This window comes from Mixophyes fleayi, chromosome 11 (genome assembly GCF_038048845.1).
Source record: "Mixophyes fleayi isolate aMixFle1 chromosome 11, aMixFle1.hap1, whole genome shotgun sequence".
Taxonomy (NCBI): Eukaryota; Metazoa; Chordata; class Amphibia; order Anura; family Limnodynastidae; genus Mixophyes; species Mixophyes fleayi.
In genome coordinates this window covers 2,788,106-2,814,442 of record NC_134412.1, presented here as the reverse complement: position 1 = coordinate 2,814,442, position 26,337 = coordinate 2,788,106, and the positions used below count along the sequence as shown (strand labels likewise).

Here is a 26,337-nt window from a genome sequence, read left to right as displayed (position 1 = left end):
AGACCATATTCATCAATGAGCCTGTAAAGGGCGGGTAAAGAGTCTTGGGGGTTCGTGAGAGAGAGCAATATATCATCCGCAAAAAGAGAGACCTTGAATTCCCGGGGTCCCACCTCCACAACCGTTACCAAAGCCAACTGCCTAATCATTGCTGCCAAGGGTTCTATAACCAATGCAAAAATTAAAGGAGATAGGAGCCATCCCTGTCTCGTCCCATTTGGAAAGAGAGAGGATCAGAAAGCGAGCCATTAACCAATACCCTAGCGGAGGGAGAATTGTAAAGAGCAGAAACTCCCGTCAGGAATTCAGCCGAGAAGCCATACGTCTTCAGAGTGTGAAACATGAAGTCCCACGAAATCCGATCTAATGCCTTCTCAGCGTCCAAAGAGAGCATCAGGGCTGGGAGACGTCTGTGATTAATTATTTGAATTATATCTATTGCTCGACGGGTATTATCTCTGGTTTGACGACCTGGGATAAAACCCACCTGATCATAATGGATCAGATCCGGAAGGACTGTATTCAAACGAGTGGCTAATAATTTTGCATAAATCTTAACTTCTACATTAAGAAGGGAGATAGGACGGTAGCTCGCACAGTCACTAGGGTCCTTCCCCTCCTTGTGTATAACTACTATACGTGCTTCCAACATTGATTTAGGGAATGGAGCTCCTTGCAAGACAGCATTTAACAGGGTGCGTTGGTGGGGGACCAGGGTTTGGGATTTTTTTTTATAATAGGCTGCGGTGAAGCCATCTGGGCCCGGGGCCTTGGAGTCCTTTTGTGCTTTAATAACATCCTGTATTTCCTCTGACGAGATTTTCTCATTTAGTTGTTGGGCCGAATCGCGGGAGAGAGTGGGGAGGTTCGCTTGTTTTAGAAAAGCTTTTATGATTTCAGCTGGGGGAGTACTTCCAGGATTTGAGCTATCTAAATTATATAGGGCAGAGTAAAACTTCTGAAACTCTCGTCCTATTTGATCAGGGCTGTGTATGGGGGAGCCCGAGGCCGATTTCAGGGTCATGACATTATTTTCGGAAGTTTGAGCCCTCAGACGGGTGGCCAAGATCCTGTCTGCTTTGTCCCCCTTCTCGTAAAACGTTTGCTTCAGCCGTTTCAGGGCCGCGGCTGTGGATTCCGGGAGGAGGAGAGGAGGATTTAAATCAGAACGCACTTTTAGAAGTTTGTTCAAAGTAGCTTCATCTGGGGAGAGTTTATGTTGTCGTTCCAGAGTCTGAAGTTGGATAGCTAATGAGGTGCGCTTATGAATTGTTAATTTCCTACGGCGTGAAGCCATGCTGATCAAATGACCCCGTATCACCGCCTTATGGGCTTCCCAGAGGGTTATTCACTGTATTTTAGAAACAGGATGAGAACTGTAATTAGGGCAGATTCCCAGAAGTCAATATAGACTGTGGTCAGGGTACACAGGATAACCGGGTTCAGATCAGAAGTCATCATCAGAGCCAGAGTGGCATAGAGTGGCATAGGGGAATGCCAAAGGATGTTTTCAGGGGCTACCCCGGGGACTGGTTCATAAGATGACCAGGAGAGAATAACCAGAACGAGGACCTGGTGCAGAGATTTACACACAATAATCTGGCATGGCAGTGACGGGGTTGCTGAGCTAATTTAGCTGCTGAGGGATGCCGCTTGTTTGACAGGTCCAGCTGATAGATTAGTGCTGCTGACTGTGACCATAAACCACATCCCCCACTCCTCCTGATCCTCATTCTGGACACCAACAACTCAAAAATATGTGACCCATACCTATATGCTAATTGTTTATATAAACTAGCCCTGATAGAAGAAGTGGTCTGACAATGAACCAAAGTGTTAGGCATCACCAAGGAAGCCTTTTGTGACCGTCCCCCCTCTTCAATAAGCAACTTCTAGGCACCCCAGGCTTGGTTGGATGTCAAGGATAAAATCCTGGAGTAACCTGGGGGCATGTACATTTTTGGCAGATGTCCAAGAGCGCTCATCAAGACTATAGCCTATCCACTTAACAGGGTATTGTAATTTCCTGTGGAAAATTTGAGAGTCCATTATCTTTTCCACCACAAATCTATTTCATTCATGACCTTGAACTTGAATAGTTGGAGGGAGGTGGGATTTCTTTTGGAAAGGGCACCACAGTTTTGATTTGCAATACATGGAAGTTGGACAATGGAAGTCGAAGTTTCACTACGGATGGAGGTTTTCAAGCTATTACCGGAACGGTTCAATAAATTTATCTGCCAGTTTGGGTGATGGATGTTCCAAATTAAAATTTTTGGTAGACAACCAACTAGATCCCCCACAGAATACTTCTTAGTAGGTCTTTAGAGCTTATTTGCTTGGATTTTATATTGTCAATGAGCTTGACTGTCAAAAGTCTCCAATTATTTTGTAATTCCTTATGGAGATTTAGGACCATGGGTACTTCAGGGTCCGAAAGTACAGCAGGATCTGGTTGCGGGTGATTCCCATAGTTGTCAAAAAGTGATGCTGATATTAACTTTTTATGAAAACCCAGTAGAGGCTCAGTGATGAAATTCATAGAAATTTCTTCCCCGGAGGGGAGAGGCAATAGTTACAAAAAGCCTAATGGACACAGATGTAAAGTTTGGACACACAGGGCAAGTATGTAGTGGCACATATCTTTAGACAACAATAATATCTGGATGCCATATGCAAGGTCTTTATCGTACCAGGATGACCAGCTATTTGAGCGTTAAGATACTGTTGTATGTTTAATTATCTTAAAGCAGTTTCAGGAACAAAATCACGAAAAAACCTAGTCTGACATCCATGCAACTGTGTTTGTATTTCAATTTAAGTCTACAAAATCTACATCCAGAAGGGTGTAGACTTCGTACTGCTACCTTTACTAGAGCGTAGCAGTTGTGATTCTCTTGTCGAGAATTCTCAAATTGCCTTGTTAAAGCATCTGCTTTAACATTCCGAGATCCCAGTCGATATGTGGATATGAAGTTGAACCATCTGGCTTGACAGGAGTTCAATCTGTTGGCATGGCAGATATCATAAAGTCCAGAAAGCATTGGACAGCTATTATGGCACTGGTCAATCTTGAAACTTATATAGTTTTACCTAGGCGTTATCTCCCAGAAAGTCTAATATTCATAAACAACTCCATATACAGATGTATACTGAAAATTAGCTAACATAAGCATTTCATAGCATTCTATAATAACAGTAACGTTTGGTTTTCATGACCTTTCCCCTGTGTAGCTGCATTTCACAAGTTCTTGTATATGATGGCACATGATGCATGAGTCACGTGACACTATTAACCATTCCCTGACTTATGCATAATCAGCACCTTTCATCTCTGGTTAGGATAAAGCCTTTACTGTATTATCCAGACGCTTAACACAAGTCATTAACAACGTAACACAAATTTATAATCAGAATCGCTACTGCATAAATTATGGTATTCAAAAATTCCTGCAAACAACCTGCACAACCTTTAAACAAATTAGCTGGATTCACCCATGAAAACCAACTCCCATCTACATCCTTTTCAGGTTCATTCATAGCTCTTCTAAAATTCTCTTTCAATTGCCTTATTTTGGTCAAATGACCTTGTATTGGATTCGTTGCATTCTCTATATATGTGTAGCAGGCAGGTCCTATAATTTGACATATTCCACCTTGTGCAGCCATTAAGTAATTCAGCACAAGGGATTGTTGATTTAAAGCCACTGTATATGTAACGTAAAAAGCAGTTTCTAAGGATGGTACATAGTACGACATATTATAGAATACTTGTCTTCAGTTTTCTGTTTACGTCGCCACAAAAACTTAACTATGTGGTCAGGAATTAAGCAAATAGACTGTTATTTATACCTATGTTGATATTTTTTTAATAACAAAACTGCAACAAACTTAAATAATTGTGATTTTGGCAAAATGTGCAAAATTAAAATGAATAATTTTCAGCTTATTAAAAGTCTTAACTGTTTTCAAAATATGTACATTTTTCTGCATAATGTCCCTTTATATATTAGCTCAGACCCTTAGTATAACTGAGTGACAAGCTCGGCCTCCCCCTGTGTGGAGAATCTGTAACACACCCACTGATATCTGAGTGTCACTTTCATTTCTCTCTTCTGCTCTCAGCAATGGCGTCTGCTGATCTGAGACAGGAGCTGGACTGTTCCATCTGCCTGAACATTTATACAGATCCTGTAACACTGAGATGTGGACACAACTTCTGCGCGGACTGTATTGATCGTGTGCTGGATACACAGGAGGGGTCTGGAGCTTATACCTGTCCTGAATGCAGAGCAGAGTACAAGAAACGTCCTGCACTTATCAGGAACATAACTCTGTGTAACATAGTGGGGAGTTTCCTGTATATTCAACCAGATCAGGAGGAGACGGGGATCTTCTGTACTTACTGTGTGGACTCTCCTGTACCTGCTGCTAAATCCTGTCTGCACTGTGAAGCTTCTCTGTGTGATAAACACCTGAGAGTACACAGCAAGTCAGCAGAACACGTCTTATCTGATCCCACCACTACTCCGGGGAACAGAAAATGCTCTGTCCATAGGAAGATCCTAGACTTTTACTGCACTGATGACTCTGTCTGTATCTGTGCCTACTGTCTGATTGGGGAACATAGAGGACATGGGGTGGAGATGCTGGATGAGGCCTCTGAGAAGATGAAGGAGAAACTGAGAATTGTTTTGCACAAACTGACCACAAAGAGAGAGGAGACTGAGAAAAGAGTCCAGAGTCTGCAGGAGCGCAGGAGAGACAACCAGGAAAATGCAGCTGTTGTAACAGAGAAAGTCACTGCCCTGTTTAGAGACATCAGGAGACAGCTAGAAGACCTAGAGAAGAGAGTCCTAAGTGAGATCTCCAGGCAGGAAGAGAGATTTTTACTCTCAGTCTCCGATCTGATCCAGCAGCTGGAAATAAAGAAGGACGAGCTGTCCAGGAAGATGCGTCACATTGAGGAGCTGTGTAACATGTCTGATCCAGTGACTGTCTTACAGGAACCAGACACATGTGACTTGTGTGATACTGAGGACAATGAGAGACATGATAACCAGGTCAATAGTGCAGGAGATCTGGATGCGGGTCTCATCTCAGGCACATTACACACATTATCTGATATAATAACAGGTATAAATACAGGGATATATGTGAAGGAACCTGCAGACCTATTACTGGATGTAAACACAGCTGCTAATAATGTACATATATCAGGTGACATGAAAACTGTGTCCACGTCAGTAAACCAAAATCATCCAGTAACAATAGAGAGATTTCAGGATAAACCTCTTGTATTGAGCACCGGAAGCTTTTCCTCAGGACGATATTACTGGGAAGTGGATGTCAGTAAATCAGTGAGCTGGAGGGTTGGGATGTGTTATCCCAGTATAGCCAGGAGAGGAGATCAGTCACTCATTGGAGTTAATAACAAGTCCTGGGGTTTGGATAGGACTGGTGATAAGTATTCAGTGATACATAACAGTAGACAGATCTGGTTACCTGACAATATTCCCTGTGATAGAGTGAGGATTTGTCTGGATTATGAGGCTGGACAGCTGTCCTTTTATTCTCTGTGTGACCCTATCAGACACTTACACACCTTCACTGCCACCTTCACTGAGCCCCTTCATGCTGCGTTAGGTGTATGGAAAGGATGTTTAATGATATCTGGAGGAGTCAAGACCTGGGAGAAATGACCTTTAGAAATCTGCCCAAAGATTGATGACATCACAGGGACATGAAACGTATTGGTGGAAAATTTAGCCAATACAATGAAGCAGTAGGTGGAGCTACAGCTGAGCTCCTCCCATGTTGTTGGTGTGTTACAAACTTTCATTATAAATATATTGTCATAAGATCGAATTGGGGTTACTGTCTTCTGGGGTAGATGGCTGCACTTCATACACTTTAGCCAAGGATATCACACCAGACAATTGTTTTGGTTTAACTAGCTGCAGCCAATTTTATTTTCCAGTTTAAAATAAACAAACTGAAACAAAATCCTTGCCTATCCGGCACTAACTAAATACTGGAACACCCTCTCTCAAGTGAGGGACCTTGTATCCCACATGCACACAAAATATACAGAAGTTACTAGTCACAGTTTGCAGTGTCTCAGGAGACATCCAACCCCCTCTCCAGGTCTGATAGACAGAGTAAACTGCATAGCAGCTTTCTATCAGAACCTTTCAGGGGCAACCCTTAATTAGTCTGTTGTGATGTTGTGAGAGTGGGAGATCAGAAGACCTGGACTGGGCCTTATGTATGGAGCCCACCCTTCTCTCTCCATACATAACCCCAGGGACCTTTACCAGTTTTTCCTAAAACTGAAAATACTCTTTAGGAAGTTTTTCCAAAACATCGGCAATCTCCCTGGGGGTTAAAAGCATATAAGACAGACAGCGTGGGACATATATACCTGCCGTTTGCCACTTTCCCAGTGCTTCTGTTACAATATAATATATATTATTTTTCATTTCTCCATCTGTGAGTCACTGATAGCTGCGATCGGCTGCTACCAGTGTACACCCTATTACTTACCTATGTTTCTTACATGTTAAAAGAAAAATTGGACTACAAGTCCCAGCATGCTTATTGTTTAGCTGTAATAACTTTTTATATTTATCAGAATCACAAAGTATAATTATTTATATATGTCTATTAAAAGTGCTCATTATACAGTGCTCCCTCTTTATACCACCCCATTTATAGCTTCACCCTCACTTGCGATCAGGTACTTTTTCGGCATAAGAGAGTTTTAAAGTTTATTAATGACATTATGGGGGGAATTTAATCCCCCAAAATGTGCTGCTTTTTATTTTCTTTATACAAGAACCCCTTAAAGTCTCTTTTTTATATTTAATTCCCCCTAATCTGAGTGAATTTATACCAAGTCGCTCGTTGTGCAAATACATGTTTTACAAATACCCTATTGATTGGTTTTATATATGATTGATTAGTAATAAATGTGAGTTATATGTAACCGACTGAAGTATCTTTTCAATTATTACTAAGTAAGCTCTGTAATCTCTATCATGCTAAATGCAACCTGTAAATCTACATAACACTGGGGTCTACCAGGTTTCCCCCAGAGAGAGGTAGAGTATGAGATAACTTCCATCAGCCCAGACTATACTAAGTGACATCTCACATCTGGGGTATTGCTTAGGGCTATTATTACATCCAGCAAGAGACCTAGGTACAAACATGCAATATGACCCCTTATCTGATGAAGGAGGGACCCCTCTATTTGCACAAAGGTGGTCCTGTCTTTCTAGGGTGCCTGGGGTGAGATAGGAGATATTTTACAGTCTCCCCCATGTAGCTCCAATACAAAGAATGTGTAATGGGGCCCTGTCCGGTTTGGTGGAGTAAATGCCCATTTTTGCCTCTTTAGTAAAACAGCTCTGGGTCAGGTCATGTGATGCGGTTTCGGCCACAGACTGATCAGTGATTGGTCCATGCAGAAATAAATCTGTACAGTATGTGTTAGGTGTCTGCTGTAACCTGTACATTTATTGTGTGCAGGAAATGACACATGCAATGTATCTGATTGGTTCATTGATAATACAATGTGTGATTTTTATCTGACATCTACATAGAGGGTACAGCTGGCACAGTGCCCAGTGCCCGGCTTTTCAGTAAGTAGATAGTTGGGGGTTTATCAGACTTTTTCCAGTCTTCAGTCCAACTGGGGAACCAGAACATGTGACTGCGCTGTAGCATGAGCCTACTTGGGCTTCGTAAGTTCACAAAAAATCAGGGAGAGTACGCTAGATAAAATATGTTTAATCTGAATAATGTTTTCAAGGCTTATTTACAAAAAAGTAATAAACAGACATACAATAGGTTTTGCACAAATGAATTTCAGAAAATAAAATAGGAAATAAAACCAGAATCCCTACTTACAAGTTCAGGAATTGGCGTGTGGGGATCATACCTTGAGAAGACTGACACATTTCAGTCGTGATAGACCTCCTCTAAGAAATGAACCATTTCATGTCTAAAAGCAGAAGATTTTTTCTTGAGGGGTCTATCAAGACTGAAATGTCCCATGTCCACAACAAAGATATTCGTAACAGAAATAACAAATCCGTTCTGGAATAAATGTCTTGGATATTACTATTATTTATTGTGCAACTTTATCTATCACTCCTAGGTCTGTTTGGGGGTTATATGTTTGTTTATCACTGTTAGGTATCAGATAACAGTTACACCTATAAACCAAACATAAACTAAACAGTAAAGATGCTTTGTAGTATTAGCCAATATAACACATAACCGGTACCCGTGCCTTCACCTCTCTTCCACAAAGTCACCCACACAGAAGTTCCCAATATCCGGGGTATAGGACGAGGAGTGGGATGTAGGTGATGAATGGATGACAGGCCGGGACACTGTACCTTAGGTATTAGGGAGCGGGGGGGAGTGTCACACCTACCTTAGATCTTTACAGGTAACCTACATCTATATGTAACCTTTGTCTTTAGGACTGGGTTCTTCCCAGAGTTTTTATAAAGAGACCACTGTGTAAGTTCATTATATTTGTCTATTGATTCTCCTGCAAGTTTTTGGTAGACGGGCCCCACGTTTTGGTGCATATCTATCAGACTAAATCATTGCTAGTAGCTCAATTTTTACAGTCCCTAAGAACTGGGGGGGTCCAATTGCTCAGAATGACCTTTTTCTAACAGTGACAATGACTGATAATATCAGGATGATGCTATTCTCTAGCAAACACAGTTTGCATATAGCGCAGCTACCGGATCTATGTTTATCTCCGGTTGGATGCAAATCCCTTTTTTTGGGTATGTAACCCCAGCATTGCGCATGAACCGTGCATATGCTGAGGAAACAATTGATAGACCCTCACATTCCAGGCCCAACAGGGCTGCAGAATAAAAAGGAACTACAACTCCCAGGCTCCTTTGCTGTGAAAGAGGATTTCATAAGGAGGGGGCGTGACAGGAGATTTCCAGTGAGAGAACGCTGACAGGGGGACAGAGGAGATCTGTGAGGCAGGACAGAGACAGAGTGTGTGAGAACTGGTCAGCTAGAAGAGAGCAGAGAGTTCCTGGAGAAGACAGTGAGTTACGTCCTGTACTGAGAGGGAGCCAGCAAGTAGATGGGTATATGGGAGAACACTCACTTCCACAGCAGAGAAATCGATTAAGAGCTGACAAGGGCTGGAGACAGAGATTGCTGTGAGGCTGTTACGAGGAGGTGACAGTAATTGAAAATGGACAGTAAATATACACCGGCTTATATAGGACAAAGCTGCCACAGAGATTAGCATCATCACTGGGAAACTGATGCTGAGAACCTGTCAGGGAAAAGGTACTGAGAGGCCTGAGGGAGAGAGAGGTTGGCTAGTGACATTATACATCCCTGTGAGCATTGTACCACAGAGTGTACTAATGTTACTGTCAGCAGCCTTCAGTGGAGCTCAGACATTGTTCAGCCAGGTGTGTTACATTGTCACCAGCCAGGTTACATTCATCTAACATGTGGGGGATCTCTTCTATTGGGCCAGTCAAATTACTGTGTATATAACAGCTCCCACGCAGGACAGATTTGTGCGGATTGAGCTGTGAGAAGTGTGTGACTGAATGATTATAGGTACATTTGTAGGCCTGGATGTAGGTGGCCTTCCTATAACTAACTAATTCTGGCACAATTAGCAAAACTAAAATAAATATTTTTCAGCTTATTAAATAGCATTTCCTGTATCCTAAATAAGTATATGTTTCTGCATGATGTCCTTTTATGTATTAGCTGTAGGGCTGGTGCAAGATTACTCAGCGCCCTAGGCAAAGCTTCAGCCCACCGCCACTCCTCCCCCCAATACTCCCTTCACCGCCCCTCACACACTTGAAATTTGTAAAATAAAAATAATAACTCTTACCTCCTCCTGTCTGGCTGTTAAGGCTGCAGTTCAGATACACTGATGCCTAGATGTACTGAGGTCTGATGCAGAATGCTGTCCAGGCTTTACTACTGCACAGGAGCAAACGCAGGATATCTAGAGAGGAGGCTTCAAATTTCAGAACAAAAAAAACCCCAAAAAACTTGACATCACTCACCTGTTACACACTGACATGTCCCCCACTGCCACCGACTTTTCTTACACATGCAACCTGCATAACATCACCTTTACTCACACGCCACCCTGCCCACTGGCTTAGCTGTCACACGCCACCCTGCCCACTGGCTTAGCTCACACGCCACCCTGCCCACTGGCTTAGCTCTCACACGCCACCCTGCCCACTGGCTTAGCTCTCACACGCCACCCTGCCCACTGGCTTAGCTGTCACACGCCACCCTGCCCACTGGCTTAGCTGTCACACGCCACCCTGCCCACTGGCTTAGCTGTCACACGCCACCCTGCCCACTGGCTTAGCTGTCACACGCCACCCTGCCCACTGGCTTAGCTCACACGCCACCCTGCCCACTGGCTTAGCTCTCACACGCCACCCTGCCCACTGGCTTAGCTCTCACACGCCACCCTGCCCACTGGCTTAGCTCTCACTACACCCTTGCCCTGGGCATCCTAGCCAGCTTCTTCATTCTTTCTTATATTGTTCTATATTTATTTGTATGTGTTAATGTATTCTGTAGAAGTATGCACATGCACAAAGCCTTTTTGCTACAGTAAGCGGAGGGGAGAGCAGGAAGGCTGCAGTAAGTGATCTGAAGATCCCTCTACCACAATGCTCTCCCCATAGGGTAGAACGCCCAATGCCATCAGGATCAAGCTCCCAAAAGTTAGGATTTTTGCTTGTTAAGTTGCCCCAGACTGCAGTCCTCATTGTAAATTATGGGGACTGCGGTTTAAATAGAAACTTTGCCTATTACTGGAGATATCTATGATACCTCCTGCGTTAAGCTTTTGTTAGGTACCTAGGTTACTTAAAAATGCCTAAACCTTGTGGAAAAAGACATTTTCGCATGGTTTATGGCTTAATAAATAGGGCCCCATAGGCTGTAATTCATGGAGATTTCTAAGCGTACCCCATCCCCCCTCCTATTTTATCCCACCACATCTCCCCAATATTTCCAGCCTCCCCCCTCGTTTTCTGTAGCCACCCCCATTTTCTGTAGCTTTCTTCCCTCACCTTTTTTTGTAGCTTTCTCTCTATTCTTTCTGTAGCCTGTACTTACCTCCTCTTCTTCTCTCGCTTCTCTTCTGGACTGCCTACAACAATATTCAACCGGACTCTAAATTTGAGTCATGAACTTGTCAATCGCAGTGATCCAAAGTTTAGATTTGTTTCTCCAGCTGGTGTCCACACGCAACATATAGAGTCTTAATGGAATAAATTGAAGACTCGTATCAAGAAGAAAAGGGCTGTTCTTTGCGATTTGCTTACAAAATATCTTGCAGAAGTCATGTGGAGAGATCGGTTCGGCAGAAATGCATGATACACTCTGCTTCTGCATATTACAGAGCAGTTACCTGTTTAGGAGTATGCAGTATGATTATGTTTACACTTATGACATATACTTCATTTGTATTAACAAGATTTGTTTCAAGTGAAGATTATGTCCTAGGGGGACATAATGTTCAATTGATCTCTTTTTTTTTTTTCTTTCTCTTCTCTCAGTTCCTCTCACTGACAGCGTCGTGATGTCACAACACTGCCAGTGAGAGGAGCCGGGGGCTGGCCAGGGACACACACTGAAATGGGGTGCTGCACTGTAGCAACACTGAAATGCAGACCTGACTGTCTGCAGAATTGATAAGTAGCGGGCATTTGCATCACTCGCATTAAGTTAACTAATAATGTGTCATAATGAGACATTATTAGTGTTTTTATTCGGCCACAATGGTGCCCCCCCTCCACCTGCCTAAAGTTGCCTAATACCTGATTAGCTGTGACCCATAGTATAACTGAGTCTGTAGATATAATCTGAGTGACAAGCTCGGCCTCCGCCTGTGTGGAGAATCTGTAACACACCCACTGATATCTGAGTGTCACTTTCATTTCTCCCTTCTGCTCTCAGCGATGGCGTCTGCTGATCTGAGACAGGAGCTGGACTGTTCCATCTGCCTGAATATTTATACAGATCCTGTAACACTGAGATGTGGACACAACTTCTGCCGGGACTGTATAGATCATGTGCTGGATACAAAGGAGGGGTCTGGAGTTTATTCCTGTCCTGAATGCAGAGCGGAGTACAAGAAACGTCCTGCACTGCAGAGTAACATAACTCTGTGTAACATAGTGGGAAGTTTGCAGTCTACTGAGCCAGATCAGAAACAGACTGGGATTTTCTGCACTTACTGTGTGGACTCTCCTGTACCTGCTGCTAAATCCTGTCTGCATTGTGAAGCTTCTCTGTGTGATAAACACCTGAGCGTACACAGCAAGTCAGCAGAACATGTCTTATCTGATCCCACCACTACTCCGGGGAACAGAAAATGCTCCGTCCATAGGAAGATCCTGGAGTTTTACTGCAATGAGGACTCTGTCTGTATCTGTGCGTACTGCAGTCTGATTGGGGAACATAGAGGACATGAGGTGAAGATGCTGGATGTGGCTTCTGAGAAGAAGAAGGAGAAACTGAGAAATGTTCTGGAGATACTGACCACAAAGAGAGAGGAGACTGAGAGAAGAATCCAGAGTCTGCAGGAGCGCAGAAGAGAAGATCAGAAAAAAGCAGCTGGTGTAACAGAGACAGTCACTGCCCTGTTTGGAGACATCAGGAGACAGCTGAATGACCTAGAGAAGAGAGTCCTGAGTGAGATCTCCAGGCAGGAAGAGAGTGTTTCACTCTCAGTCTCCCATCTGATTCAGCAGCTGGAAATAAAGACGGACGAGCTGTCCAGGAAGATGCGTCACATTGAGGAGCTGTGTAACATGTCCGATCCAGTGACTGTCTTACAAGAACCAGACACAGGTGACATGTGTGATACTGAGGACAGAGAGAGGCATGATATCCAGGTCCATGGTGCAGGAGATCTGGATGTAAGTGTCATCTCAGGGACATTACACACCTTATCTGATATAATAGCAGATATAAATACAGGGATATTTGTGGAGAGATCTACAAACATATTACTAGATATCAACACAGCTGGTAATTATATACATATATCAAGTGACATGAAAACTGCATCCAGGTCACTAAATCAAAATCATCCAGTAACACCAGAGAGATTTCAGGATAAACCTCTTGTATTGAGCAACGGAAGCTTTTCCTCAGGACGATATTACTGGGAAGTGGATGTCAATAAATCAGTGAGCTGGAGGGTTGGGATGTGTTATCCCAGTATAGCCAGGAGAGGAGATCAGGCAGTCATTGGAGATAATAACAATTCCTGGGGTTTAGATAGGACTGGTGATATGTATTCAGTGAGACATAACAGTAGACTGATCCAGTTACCTGACAATATTCCCTGTGATAGAGTGAGGATATGTCTAGATTATGAGGCTGGACAGATGTCCTTTTATTCTCTGTGTGACCCTATCAGACACTTACACACCTTCACTGCCACCTTCACTGAGCCCCTTCATGCTGTGTTAGGTCTATGGGACGGATGTCTAATGATATCTGGAGGAGACATGAGATGGGAGAAATGATCTTTAAAAATCTGTCCAGAGATTGGTGACATCACAGGGCCGAGAAACTGATTGGTGGAACATTTAGACAATAGAATTAAGCAGTGGGTTAGAAACTTTCATTATAGATATATTTTCCTTACATCGTATTGGGCTTACTGTCTTCTGGGGTAGACGGCTGCACTTCATACACTTCAGCCAAGGATATCACACCAGACAATTGTTTTGGTTTAACTAGCTGCAGCCAATTTTATTTTCCAGTTTAAAATAAACAAACAAACAAAATCCTTGCCTATCTGGCACTAACTAAATACTGGAACACCCTCTCTCAAGTGAGGGACCTTGTATCCCACATGCACACAAAATATACAAGAGTTACTAGTCACAGTTTGCAGTGTCTCTTGGGAGACATCCAACCCCCTCCCGAGGTCTGAGAGACAGAGGAAACTGCATAGCAGCTTTCTATCAGAACATTTCAGGGGCAACCCTTAATCAGTCTGCTGTGAGACTGGGAGATCAGAAGACCCAGACTGGGCCTTATGTATGGAGCCCACCCTTCTCTCTCCATACATAACCCCAGGGACCCTTGCCAGTTTTTCTGAACATACTCTTTGAGAAACTTTGAGATGCGCAGGAAAATGCAGGATGTCCAGTTACCAGAGTGCTCTATAATCATCATCATCATTTATTTATATAGCGTCACAAATTCTGCAGTGCTGTACAGAGAACTCACTCACATTGAGGAAGCCCAACTTCTACAGCAAATTGAAAAGGCTACACAACTAGGTCAAATTTTAATTATGGGGGATTTTAATTATCCGGACATTGATTGGAGTACTGAGACCTGCGGTACAGGTAGGGGAAATAGGTTTCTGAGCACGCTAAAAGACCATTACATGTCCCAATTAGTTGAGGAACCAACTAGGAACCGGACTATACTGGACCTAGTAATAACAAACAATGTAGACGTAATATCAAATATTCAAGTAAAGGAGCACTTGGGAAACAGTGATCATAATATGGTCTCATTTGAAATTAGTTTCCAGAAACAACAGTATAAGGGATCAACTAGGACTTTAAACTTTAAAAAGGCAAATTTTAATATGCTAAAGGAGTCTATAAAGAGCATAGACTGGGACAAAGCCTTTGAAGGAAAAAATACGGAAGAAATGTGGGCTGTCTTTAAAATGTTGTTGGAAACATACACGTATAAGTTCATTCCTATAGGAAATAAATGTAAAAGAATTAAGTCTAAACCAATGTGGCTAAATAAAAAGGTAAGGGAAGAAATGCAAAGGAAGAAGCGTGCATTTAAATTGTTTAAGTCTGAAGGGTCAGAGGAGTCCTTCCATAGGTACAAGGAATGTAATAAAACATGCAAAAAGGAAATTAGATTGGCTAAATTAGAAAATGAAAGGCACGTTGCAAAAGAAAGTAAGACAAACCCCAAAAAGTTTTTTAAGTATATAAATGGCAAAAGGATTAAAAAAGATAATATAGGACCACTAAGAAGTGAGATGGGTGAATTGATAAATGATACTAAGGAAAAAGCAGAGATATTAAACACGTTCTTTTCTTCAGTATTTACCAGAGAGGAACAAATGGCAGGAGTAATACATAAAAATGGAAATTAAACCATGCCATTAATTAATACTTGGTTGTCAGAGGAAGAAGTCCAAAGGCGACTGAAGAATATTAAGATAAATAAAGCTCCAGGTCCAGATGGCATACACCCAAGGGTCCTTATGGAATTAAACTCGGAAATAGCTAGACCGCTATTCTTAATTTTCAGAGATTCAATCTCATCAGGCTCAGTACCAAGGGATTGGCGAATAGCAGATGTGGTGCCGTTGTTTAAAAAGGGGACGAGATCACAACCAGAGAATTATAGACCTGTAAGCCTGACATCAATAGTGGGGAAACTACTGGAAGGTATTTTAAGGGACAGTATTCAGGATTACTTGGTACGCAATAAAATTATTAGTGGGAATCAACATGGATTTGTGAGGGATAGGTCATGTCAAACTAATCTAATTAGTTTCTACGAGGAAGTTAGTGGGAACTTAGACCAGGGCAGGACAGTAGATGTGGTCTACTTAGATTTTGCAAAGGCCTTTGATACAGTGCCACACAAGAGGTTGGTTTACAAAATAAGGGAACTGGGTCTAGAAATCAAAATTTGTACTTGGATCGAAAACTGGTTAGAGAATAGGGAACAGAGAGTTGTGATAAATGGAACATTTTCTAATTGGTCAAAGGTCTTAAGTGGAGTTCCTCAAGGTTCCGTGCTGGGACCACTCCTTTTTAATATATTTATTAATGACCTTGGTGATGGTTTAGAGAGTAAAGTTTCTATTTTTGCAGATGACACTAAACTCTGTAAGGTAATAAAATCAGAGCAAGATGTAGCTTCTCTACAGAGGGACTTAAATAAACTGGAGGATTGGGCGGCTAAATGGAATATGAGGTTTAACACAGATAAATGTAAGGTTATGCATTTAGGGATCAAAAACAAGAACGCAATCTATAAATTAAATGGAATTAATTTGGGAGAATCTATAATGGAAAAGGATTTGGGAGTGCTCGTAGACAGTAGACTTAGCAATAGTGCTCAATGTCAAGCAGCAGCTGCAAGGGCAAACAAAGTATTGGCATGCATAAAAAGGGGCATAGATGCAAGGGAAGACAGTGTAATTTTGCCACTGTATAAATCATTGGTAAGACCTCATCTTGAATATGCAGTACAGTTCTGGGCACCACTCTATAAAAAAGATAATTTGGAACTAGAAAGGGTTCAGAGAAGGGCGACAAAATTGATAAAGGGTATGGAGTCATTAAGTTATGAGGAAAGGTTAGCCAGTTTAGGCATGTTTACTTTAGAAAAGAGGCGTCTAAGGGGAGATATGATTACTATGTACAAATACATTAGGGGTCAATACAGAGAGCTTTCATGGGAACTTTTTACCCCAAGGACCATACACAGGACACGTGGTCATCCCCTAAGGTTAGAGGAGAGGAAATTTCACAACCAGCAAAGGAAGGGGTTCTTTACAGTAAGGGCAGTCAAGATATGGAATTCATTGCCAGGGAAGGTTGTGATGGCAGATTCAATAGATATGTTTAAGAAAGGGTTAGACAAATTTTTAGCGGAAAGGTGTATCCAGGGATACGACCGTTAATTTAAAATAAAGGATAGTAGTGGATATAGGGTAAAAATTGGATTGCAATATTGAGTCTGGGGGGATTTTCAAAATTGAAACAGATGGGCGGTTGCCTACTCTGGATTAATTTCAAATATAAGTGCAGGATCGCAGGAGATCCAAAATAGGTTGAACTTGATGGACTGGTGTCTTTTTTCAACCTCATCAACTATGTTACTATGTTACATCAGTTCCTGCCCCAATAGAGCTTACAGTCTAAATTCCCTAACATACACACACAGACAGACACACAGACTAGGGTCAATTTGATAGCAGCCAATTAACCTACTAGTATGTTTTTGGAGTGTGGGAGGAAACCGGAGCGCCCAGAGGAAACCCATGCAAACACGGGGAGAACATACAGGGCCTGATTCATTAAGGAACTTAGGCAAGAAATTGAGTAAGTTTTCTTAACTTTGGGACAAAACCATGTTGCAATGCAAGGGGTGCAAATTAGTTCATTATTTTGCACATAAGTTAAATACTGGCTGTTTTTTCATGTAGCGCACATTTGTACATTGAAATCTAAAGTTGATATTTATGTGCTTCATGACAAAACAGCCAGTATTTAACTTGTGTGCAAAATAATATACTAATTAACACCCCTTGCATTGTAACATGGTTTTGGCCACAAAACTTAAGTAAGAAAACTTACTCAATGCTATAAGTGGTAACGTTGTACATATAGCAGTGGGGATATCATGTACACTGTGCTGGATGGTGTCACTATATACAGGATAAGTGAATGTAACCTGCAGAAATGAATATGTGCATAAGCTCATAGCACCATTAGTGCCCAATGCTGTAGGCAGAATGATGCGGATGAGTGTGGGCTCCGTGTACTCTTACTCCCACAGTATAAATGGTTACTGATTACAGCCACGTGTATCTAAGAGGTAATGGCAGCTGTGATACTTTTATTAGACAATGTGTGTAATCATATAGTAATGCCAAGTAACACAATGTGTGTGATAACACTACACGTGTATGTGAATGTAAAATAAAGCATTTTCTGATATTTTTATAAACTTTATTGCCTGAAACACTGCAGAGTTAACACTGTATTTCTTGAATTGATATATATTGTATTTTTATTTTATTTTATTTTTAAAGTTTTATTTTTGAGAAGGTCAATAATGAGCATCAGTCCAAGACAACATCTGTTACAATCAGGTTATGCATGTTCAGGGACTAATACAATCATTGTATATCATAATAAAAAGAGTTTTGATATTGACCAAGTTTTAACTATAAGAATAGAAGAAAGAAGAGACAGAAAAGAGAGGATAGTCAGAAAAGTGGGCAAGATAGATTAGGAGGCGGTGTGGCAGGCCGCCAAAAGAAGAAAAGAAAAAGAAAGCAAAGCAAGAGGTAGAAGAGAAGTGGGGGGGGGGGGGGGGGCGGGGGATGGTAGCAGGTTGAGGGGGGATATCAAGTGGAATGTTTTAGAGGAGTCATAGAGCAAAAGGAATTTGGATTTGAAAAAATGACATCCACGGCTCCCAGACTTTGTTGAATGATTTAGAGGTATTGCGCAGTATGCATGTCATAAACTCCATTTTGTATGAGTGCCAAACTCTATTAATAATTGTCTGCATAGTAGGCGCGGAGGGCTGTTTCCAATTAGTGGCAATCTGACACAGTGCTGCAGAAACTATGTGGCAGAACATTTTTGTTTGATGTTTAGTTGCGGATGGAATCCCAAGTGGGAGAAGGAAAAATCTGGGAGAGACCGGGATGTCAATCTGTAGAATCTGAGACGCAAAGTTCCGTAGTTCCAACCAGAATGGGGCAAGCTTGGGGCATTGCCACCAAATATGGAGGAAGGACCCTTCCGACGAACATCCTCTCCAACATGAGCTAGATGAGTCCGGAAAGATTTTTTGTAATCTGGTCGGGACCAAGTACCATCGATAAAGAAGCTTATAGGCATTTTCTTTCAGCTTCACACAGATTGAACTAGAGGCCGTGTTGGCTTTTATTTCATCCCAATCTTCCCCATCCAAGGGACCCCCCAGATCCTCTTCCCAGGCTCGCTCATGGGAATCTTGGGTGTCTGAGTCAGGGACTCTCAGCTCTCCATATAGCCGAGATATAAGGCCATTGGTAGAAGATCGCCGGAGGAAAAGTGACTCCAATGAGGTCAACGGCCTGATTCTTAAAGATGATTTAGGGGTGGAATGAAAATTTCTTAGTTGCAGGTATTGAAAAAAAAAAGTGTTGGGAATATTGAATTTGGTTTTTATGTCTTCGAATGAGGGAAATGAAGCGTCTGTAGTGATATTATTAAGATGGTAAACATCGTTCCTTTTCCAAAATTCAAAGGACGAAACTATACGACCCGGTGGAAAATCTGGGTTATCAAAAAGAGGAACAATTGGACTAGTAGCCGGGGCGAGATTAAACTTTGAGTTTGCTCGGTCCCAAAGAGAGAGCGAATGCGATACAATTGGGTGATAAAGAGCGGACCGAGGACTTTTAGTGCGAGGGAGCCACAGGAGAGAGGAGGCGGAGGAAATACCTAAGCTTTCGGTTTCGATCGAGACCCAAACTCTGGAGGAGCCCGAGGAGTTCCATAAAATACATTGGGCAAGTTGTGCTGCCAAGAAATAGTTTTTAAAATTGGGGACTCCCAGACCGCCCTCCTGCGTCGACCTTTGTAGGACAAGGAGCCGAACTCTTGGACGTTTTCTACCCCATATGAATTGTGAAGTATAATGTTGCAAAAATTTGAATACATAAGGGGGGATGCGTATGGGAAGGGCTTGAAAAAGATATAATAACCTGGGCAAAATGTTCATTTTGACTGAATTGATTCGCCCTATCCAAGATATGAGGTTTTTACTCCAGGTTTCTAAATCAGATTTAATTTGGGATAGTAGTTTAGGATAGTTAGCTTGGAAAAGCTGACTATATTGTTTAGTTATGTAGACGCCTAAATATTTTATCTTTTTTTGGTGCCATTTGAAGGGGAATTGTTGAGTGAGAGAAGATTTCATGCTATCTGTAAGATAGAAATCAAGAGTTTCTGTTTTTTGAGGATTGATTTTGTATCCCGAGATGTAACTGTAGGTTTTGATGTCTGCGAGAAGGGGGGGAAGAGAAACAGCGGGATCCGAGAGAGTCAAAAGAACATCGTCAGCATATAATGATATTTTATGTTCGGATTTCCCTGCTTTAACTCCGTGTATCGCCCCGTTAGATCGGATTTTTGCTGCTAATGGTTCAATTAACAGGGCAAAGATTAAAGGGGAAAGTGGGCATCCCTGCTGCGTTCCATTAGAAATTGAAAATGGGGAAGAGGCGACTCCGTTGGCCACTACCGTTGCTCTGGGAGACTGATATAAAGCCAACAGGCCGTCTAAAAGAGATGCCGTGAATCCATCGGGGCCAGTGGCCGATGATGATTTCATCATTTTTATCGCTGAAATTGTTTCTATCTGGGTGATATCCGCGTTCAAAAAAGCGATATCCGTGTCTGAGAGATGTGGTAGTGAGAGAGATGACAGAAAAGATGTAATTTCTGTATCAAGAGATTCGACATGTAATTTCTGTATCAAGAGATTCGACAGAGGCTGAGGTCTCGGGGAGATTGTATAAAGCTTTGTAATAATCGTGGAATTCTTGAGCGATTTGCACCGGGTCATACATAGGCTGCGAGTTAGGAGATTTTTTGAGTTTTGTAATCTGTCCTCGAGATTTTTTCTGCCGCAGTTTGTTAGCGAGCATAGAGTCGGCTTTGTCAGCCTTTTCGCAATATTGCTGATTTAATTTTTTGAGAGTATTTGCTGCTCTACGAGAAAGAATTGTATTTAACTGACCTCTTACTGCAGAAATTTGTGTGAGTAATGTAGTGGATGGGTGAAGTTTATGTTGATCAAGAAGGGAGGTTAGTTTGGTCTCAAGGGAGAGAATTTCTTGAGATGCTAATTTTCTAGCTGCCGACGTTTTACTTATCAATCTACCTCGAATGGTAGCCTTATGGGCTTCCCATATAATGCCTGGGGCTATTTCCTCTGAGGTATTTAATTCAAAATATTCTTTGATTGCGTCCTTAATTTCTTGATGAGTCGATTGGGCCAACAGGATGGAGTCGTCAAGACGCCAACGACGAGAACGTGGAGCTAATTTTATTAAATCAAGAGCGATATGTACTCCGGCGTGGTCTGTCCAGGTAAGCGGGGAGATTCCTGCGTCTAATATTGTTTGGGTGAGGGGATGAGAGACAAATATCATGTCTATGCGGGAGTAACTACCGTCTGGGGCAGAGTAATGTGTAAAGTCTTTTGCATCAGCGTTTTTCAGGCGCCAGGTGTCATGTAGCGCTAAATTGCGAATACATGTTAATAAGGACTGAGAGTCTTTTGAGGGAGTGGGAGGAGATTTTTGGCTGGAAGAACCAGAGGACCTGTCCAGTGTTGGGTGTAAAATGGTGTTAAAATCTCCAGCGAGGATTATATGACCCTGTGCAAGGCGCCCAATGCGATTAAACACATCTGTGTAAAAGGAGCTTTGGCCCTGATTTGGTGCATAAAGAGAGATAAGTGTGACTTGCTCAGAACGGAGTGTTCCTATTAGAATCAAGTAACGTCCCTCTGGATCAGAATATGATTTGGTTAGGAGGAAGGGAACTCTGTTGTGTATTAGAATAGCTACTCCACGTTTCTTGCAATCCGCAGAGGCAAAAAACGTTTGAGTATAAAGCTTACTTTGTAGACGAGTATACTGTCCTGTGAGATGGGTGTGAATCCTACGTAATATCAGCAAGAAATTTTTTAGAACATAAACAATTGGGAACAGAAATAAGCATCAGTCCACTTGGTAATTTGAGAGAGGGAAGGGGAGCAAGGAAAGAAGCCACAGGTAAGAGAAAGAAGAGAGGAGAGATGAGAAGAAAGAGGCCTAAATAGGCCATAACCCTCAGAGAGGAAAGCCCCTGATAGGGCTATCATAGAAATAACACAATGAAAAAAATACATTGCAATACTAGTAAGGGTGCTTGTGGGGGGTGGTAAATTTAGTGAGGTATTAGTTGGCCATATGAGGGGCCGTGAAAGACTGTCCAGCTCAGTTGGCTGGTGTAGCTAGAACATTATTGTAGTGAGTAATTGACCAGAGGGGAGGGGCGGTAAAAAATTTAAATTGGAGAGCGAAAATTTAGGAAAATAAAGGAAGGATTAAAAGGGAGAGAAACAAACAAAAAACAACACAATCTATGATGTAAAATCAAATCTGTAACAATGACAACGACATTACTAACTGATGGTGCCAAGTCAGGGTACCAACAATACTGTTATGCCCCTGAATTCTAAGTCCCATAAGGGGAAATGATCTATAAGCTATAGATAACTTGGTGCAAAAGAAAAGAAAGAAAACAACAGTGTTCGTGTAACATAGGAGGACACATGGTAATCAGTGTGTGAGAACCTGAGTCCCAAGTGAAGGAGAATGGATCCTCTTAGAGGCCTTCAAAAGTTCACGGTCAGTCTGGAGCCGCGGGAGATCTTGCAGGCCGTCGTTCCACCGTTGTCCAGTCAGGAGGAGGTGCTGAATCAGATCTTGAGGGATTACTACGTGTTGCAGAAGTGGTGGGATCTGGAAGAATCTTGAGTTTAGCAAGGATTTCTTGCCCTTGAGATAAGGATTTGGCATATAGGATAGAGTTCCCTCCAAACACTTGTAGCTAGAATGGAAATCCCCATCTATATCTGAAGTTGTGTTGACAGAGTATTCGAGTCACAGGCTGTAAATCTCTGCGTTTCTGGATAGTGGATGGAGCCAGATCTTGAAATATCTGAAGTTGCATATCTTGAAAGTTGATCGTATCTTTGGACCTAACTGCGTTAAGTATTTTTTCTTTCGTTTGGTAATAATGAAGACGTACAATGATGTCTAGCGGCCTTTGATCAGCAGTTGGTTTAGCTCTGAGAGCTCGATGTGCACGATCCAACAGAATGTCGCTGTCTAGAAGATCTGGAAGCAAATGTTTGAAGAGGCTGGAGAGGAAGTCAGGTATGGAAGAGGTAACAACCGACTCTGACACGTGACGGATCCTCAAATTATTTCGCCGAGATCTATTCTCTTGGTCTTCTTGTTTCTCTTTCACCGAGTCCACCTCAGAGCGAAGCAGCGCTAGTTCTCTCTCAAAGGACGTTTGAGCTCGACACATATCATCCGTCTTTGATTGAAGACTGTCCGTTCTAGTGCCGAGAGCTGCAATTTCTGATTTGAATTCAACAATTGCTTTCTTAAGTTCCTGCTGGAAAGTAAGTTTAATGTCATGCGCTAGATTAGTTATAGCTGCCTGAACTGTGGGATCTATGCCCTTGTCCAGCTGAGAGGTGGGACTCGAAGAGCGAGATTGATCAGATGGCGGTGAGGAGGTTGAGACCTTCTTAGAAGCGGGTGTGAATATAGGAGCTGTATTTCCTCCAGCGTGCTTCCTGTTTTTAGATGTCATTATGAATGCGAGTTCTTTTCAAGATTTTAAACTCTGCTGTTTTTCTTTTATGTATATCCTGTTCCTCTCAGATCTCACATGAGGAGAAAAATAAATGAAAAAAAAAAATTTTTTTTAAAATAAAGTTGGAGGGGTAGAAAAAGAAGAAGGGACTCTGGTCATGTATGTAGAGATGGTTGAAGCATTCCGGTTAAATCATCTTGACCCCTCAGGCTCACAGGCACATTGAGAATTTACATCGAATTTCTCGCTACTGGGTTATAAAAGTGTTGCTCAGAACATCACTAAGTTATAGGTGCTGATAATGTAGCAGGAAATATAATATACAGAAGATGTGATTTCTGTAAGTAACCACTGGGTGGCAGCAGAGTACCACACTGAGTTCGTGATCGATCTGATCTGTTCAATTGAATTGCTGACCTGAGCAGACGAGGAGGTGAGCCACTTGGGAAAAGAAAACAAAGGGGTGTACTCACTGTTCACTGAAGGGTTCAGGTGAACAAAGATGATCCAGTCAAGCAGGATCTATCAATTTCTGGCCAGGAGGAGATCCCAGCACAGCAGATGCAGAGAGTCACAGGGAGGAGATAGGAGGACAGCGCTGGGCCGTTCTGCCGAACACAGAACACCGGAAAACTCACTGCAGGTAAGTTGCTTCATCTAGGGTCATGGGAGCAGGCTCTCCAGGGCCAATTCGCGGGGGCAGTCACCCTAAGCCGCGGTTGATAGTGATGGGCTTCAGTTCAAGCAGTATCTCTGCTGGCAGCGTCGGGTCTGACCGAGTGGCTGCAGCTGGCTGAGTGTTATGTTAAGCTGTTGTCTCCGCTCCAGTCTCCGCTGTGGTGGGTCAGTTTTTTCATTTGAGGCTGGGAAGCCCAGAATGTCTCAGGGCAGAAAGCCAGGGGTATTCGCTCCTTCCCTGCTAGGTTGGCGGGAAGACAGGCCGCAGCTCAGTCGCGGTGTTTAAATCTGCCCAGCGAGGTCAGAGGGCTGAAGTGACCCGTATAGGGTTTATATTTTCTTATTTTCCACGATTTTGTGGTCAGGCTTGAGTGTTTATGCCTCAAAAACTGTATTTTGAGGCAACGCTGTGTCGGAGCTAGTGTGGTGCACGTCCTGCAGCTATCATATATATTGTATTTTTATTTTAAAAAAATAAAATAGAGAATGATAAAAGCAGTTAGCCATTTTAATTTCAAACCCTATTTCTAATAAACATGCCAAATTGGCTTCTGATTGAGTTTGAGATCTTTATCATTTAATTTGTTTGGAGTACAGTCAGGGGTCTTCCAAATCTCTCCCTGGTGTTCGTGAACCGTCACATTACTGCCATGAGTCTAGATTTAGGTGGAGGCAGGGGTCAAGTACAGTGAGGGAGTGTTAACATAATTATGGCACATTCAGAGATGGATCTGTTGCTGGCGCTCAATATGTGCTGATGATCATAATCCAAAATGCTACCAGCACTAGTTTAACGAACAGGGTTTCCCCTCTGATAAAGCCACTACTATCACTAGGCTATGACATGCTGGTGACATACAACAGGGAAACACGCAGAGCGGGGTCACTCTGTCGTGATATCACAGCCCCAACCTGTTCAGTACAGGGCTAAGTTACCTACTATCCCCTACGGATCCCAGCAAGCCTTGGTAGCCACTATCTGCTTGTGTATGCTGTTACTTGTAGAACTACAAGTAACACCATGCCCTAGCATCCAGGATCCGCTGGGACCTGTAGTGTGCCAGTAAAAATATGGTTATATAAAAATATAAACACTGTGACAAAATAAGGAATGATTTTTTTAAATAAAATATTTTATCACATTATTAGTCACCTAAACCCTGCCTGTTTTGGGAAAGACCAGTAAGGACGGAATAAGTAGCTAATGTGGGAGATGATGAGTGCATGAATTAGAGTTTTTTTGTGTAAGATATGTTTCACGATCTGCATCCTGCAGCTCCTGTCTGCAGGTACTTTGTTGGACCTTTGTATATATTTGTATCGTGCCTGTAGTACCACCGTCCACCAAAGGGGCCACTGTGGTACTTAGACTGCTCTTACCTGCCTCGTTATTGCTTAAACACCTGCTTCTGGCCTATATAAGCCACCTGTCCCAAGCAACTCTTGCCAGATCATCTGTTGCCATTACCTGTGTTGCTGTTCCTGTTCCCTGGCTCCTGTTTGCTCCCTCTTCTCTGAGTTTTCAGCACATCTATCCGCAGATCATCTCAGCCACTGTGTGTACTCCACTATCCTGTGGTAACGCTCTGCAGATTATTGCTACCTGTTCTGAGTCTTCAGTGCCTTGCCCCGCAGACCATCGCACCTTGTGTGCCATCTCCACTACTTTGTGGTAAAGTCCTGCGGACCACCGCATTCTGCATCTATTATCCACTGTGTTCTTTGACTATTTCTGCCATAACCTACCGTACTGCAACCTGAATCCCGTGTAACCGGTGTTAATAAAAACCACTTCATATCACTACGCTCTCTCTGTGGTTTTTATTGGGAATCCTGACAATATGTATGTATTCTGGAAATGTTTTTCAAATGTATGTAGATATAGAGTTGATGTGGGGAACAAAGGATAGTTGTGAGTCAAGGATCACACCTAGGCAGCGAGCTTGCGGGGTGGGATCTATGCTCATGTTGTCAACAGAGATAGAAATGTCAGGTAGGTAAGTTCTGTTGGTGGGTGGGAATATTATTAACTCTGTTTTTGAAAGATTGAGTCAGTAACACAGGACAACACAGATGGGGACTCAGAACTATCCTTTGCTCCCCATATTGACTCTATATCTAAATCATATTATATACATCTAAAAAAACATTTCCAGAATACGCACATATCTTACAAAACTTTAATCTAAAACCGCAAAAACTTTAATCAATGAACTCTTCATCTCCGCATCGACTATTGCAATTCACTCCTTACTGGACTTCCCAAAATCAGACTCTTACCCCTAGAATCTATTTTGCACGCAGCGGCTAGATTTATTTTTCTTGCAAATCTTTCTTCTTCTGCTGAGCCACCTGTCAGTCTCTACATTGGTTGCCTGTTTTTCAACAAATTCAATATAAAATTCTTCTACTAACATACAAAAAAAAA

At 42.3% G+C, this 26,337-nt stretch overlaps 2 protein-coding genes across 6 annotated transcripts in view; both read left to right on the top strand.

Annotated features, from left to right (window-relative positions):
* Nucleotides 1–26,337, top strand: part of LOC142107373 (E3 ubiquitin/ISG15 ligase TRIM25-like) — a 77,578-nt gene that overhangs the window by 45,519 nt on the left and 5,722 nt on the right. For 3 of the 5 annotated variants that reach the window (XM_075190775.1, XM_075190776.1, XM_075190777.1), the window contains one exon: nt 4,126–7,061. The exons of the other annotated variants lie outside the window; for them this stretch is intronic. In XM_075190775.1, the coding sequence (XP_075046876.1) occupies nt 4,128–5,702 (1,575 nt within the window). In that variant the 5' untranslated portion in view covers nt 4,126–4,127 and the 3' untranslated portion in view covers nt 5,703–7,061. Of the gene's footprint in view, nt 1–4,125; nt 7,062–26,337 lie in introns of those variants that run through there. 5 annotated transcript variants of the gene reach the window in all.
* On the top strand, nt 11,878–14,326 carry LOC142107371 (E3 ubiquitin-protein ligase TRIM11-like). Its single transcript, XM_075190773.1, has one exon. It carries the CDS (start codon nt 12,012–12,014, stop codon nt 13,587–13,589), a length of 1,578 nt encoding a protein of 525 aa, XP_075046874.1. The 5' UTR covers nt 11,878–12,011; the 3' UTR covers nt 13,590–14,326.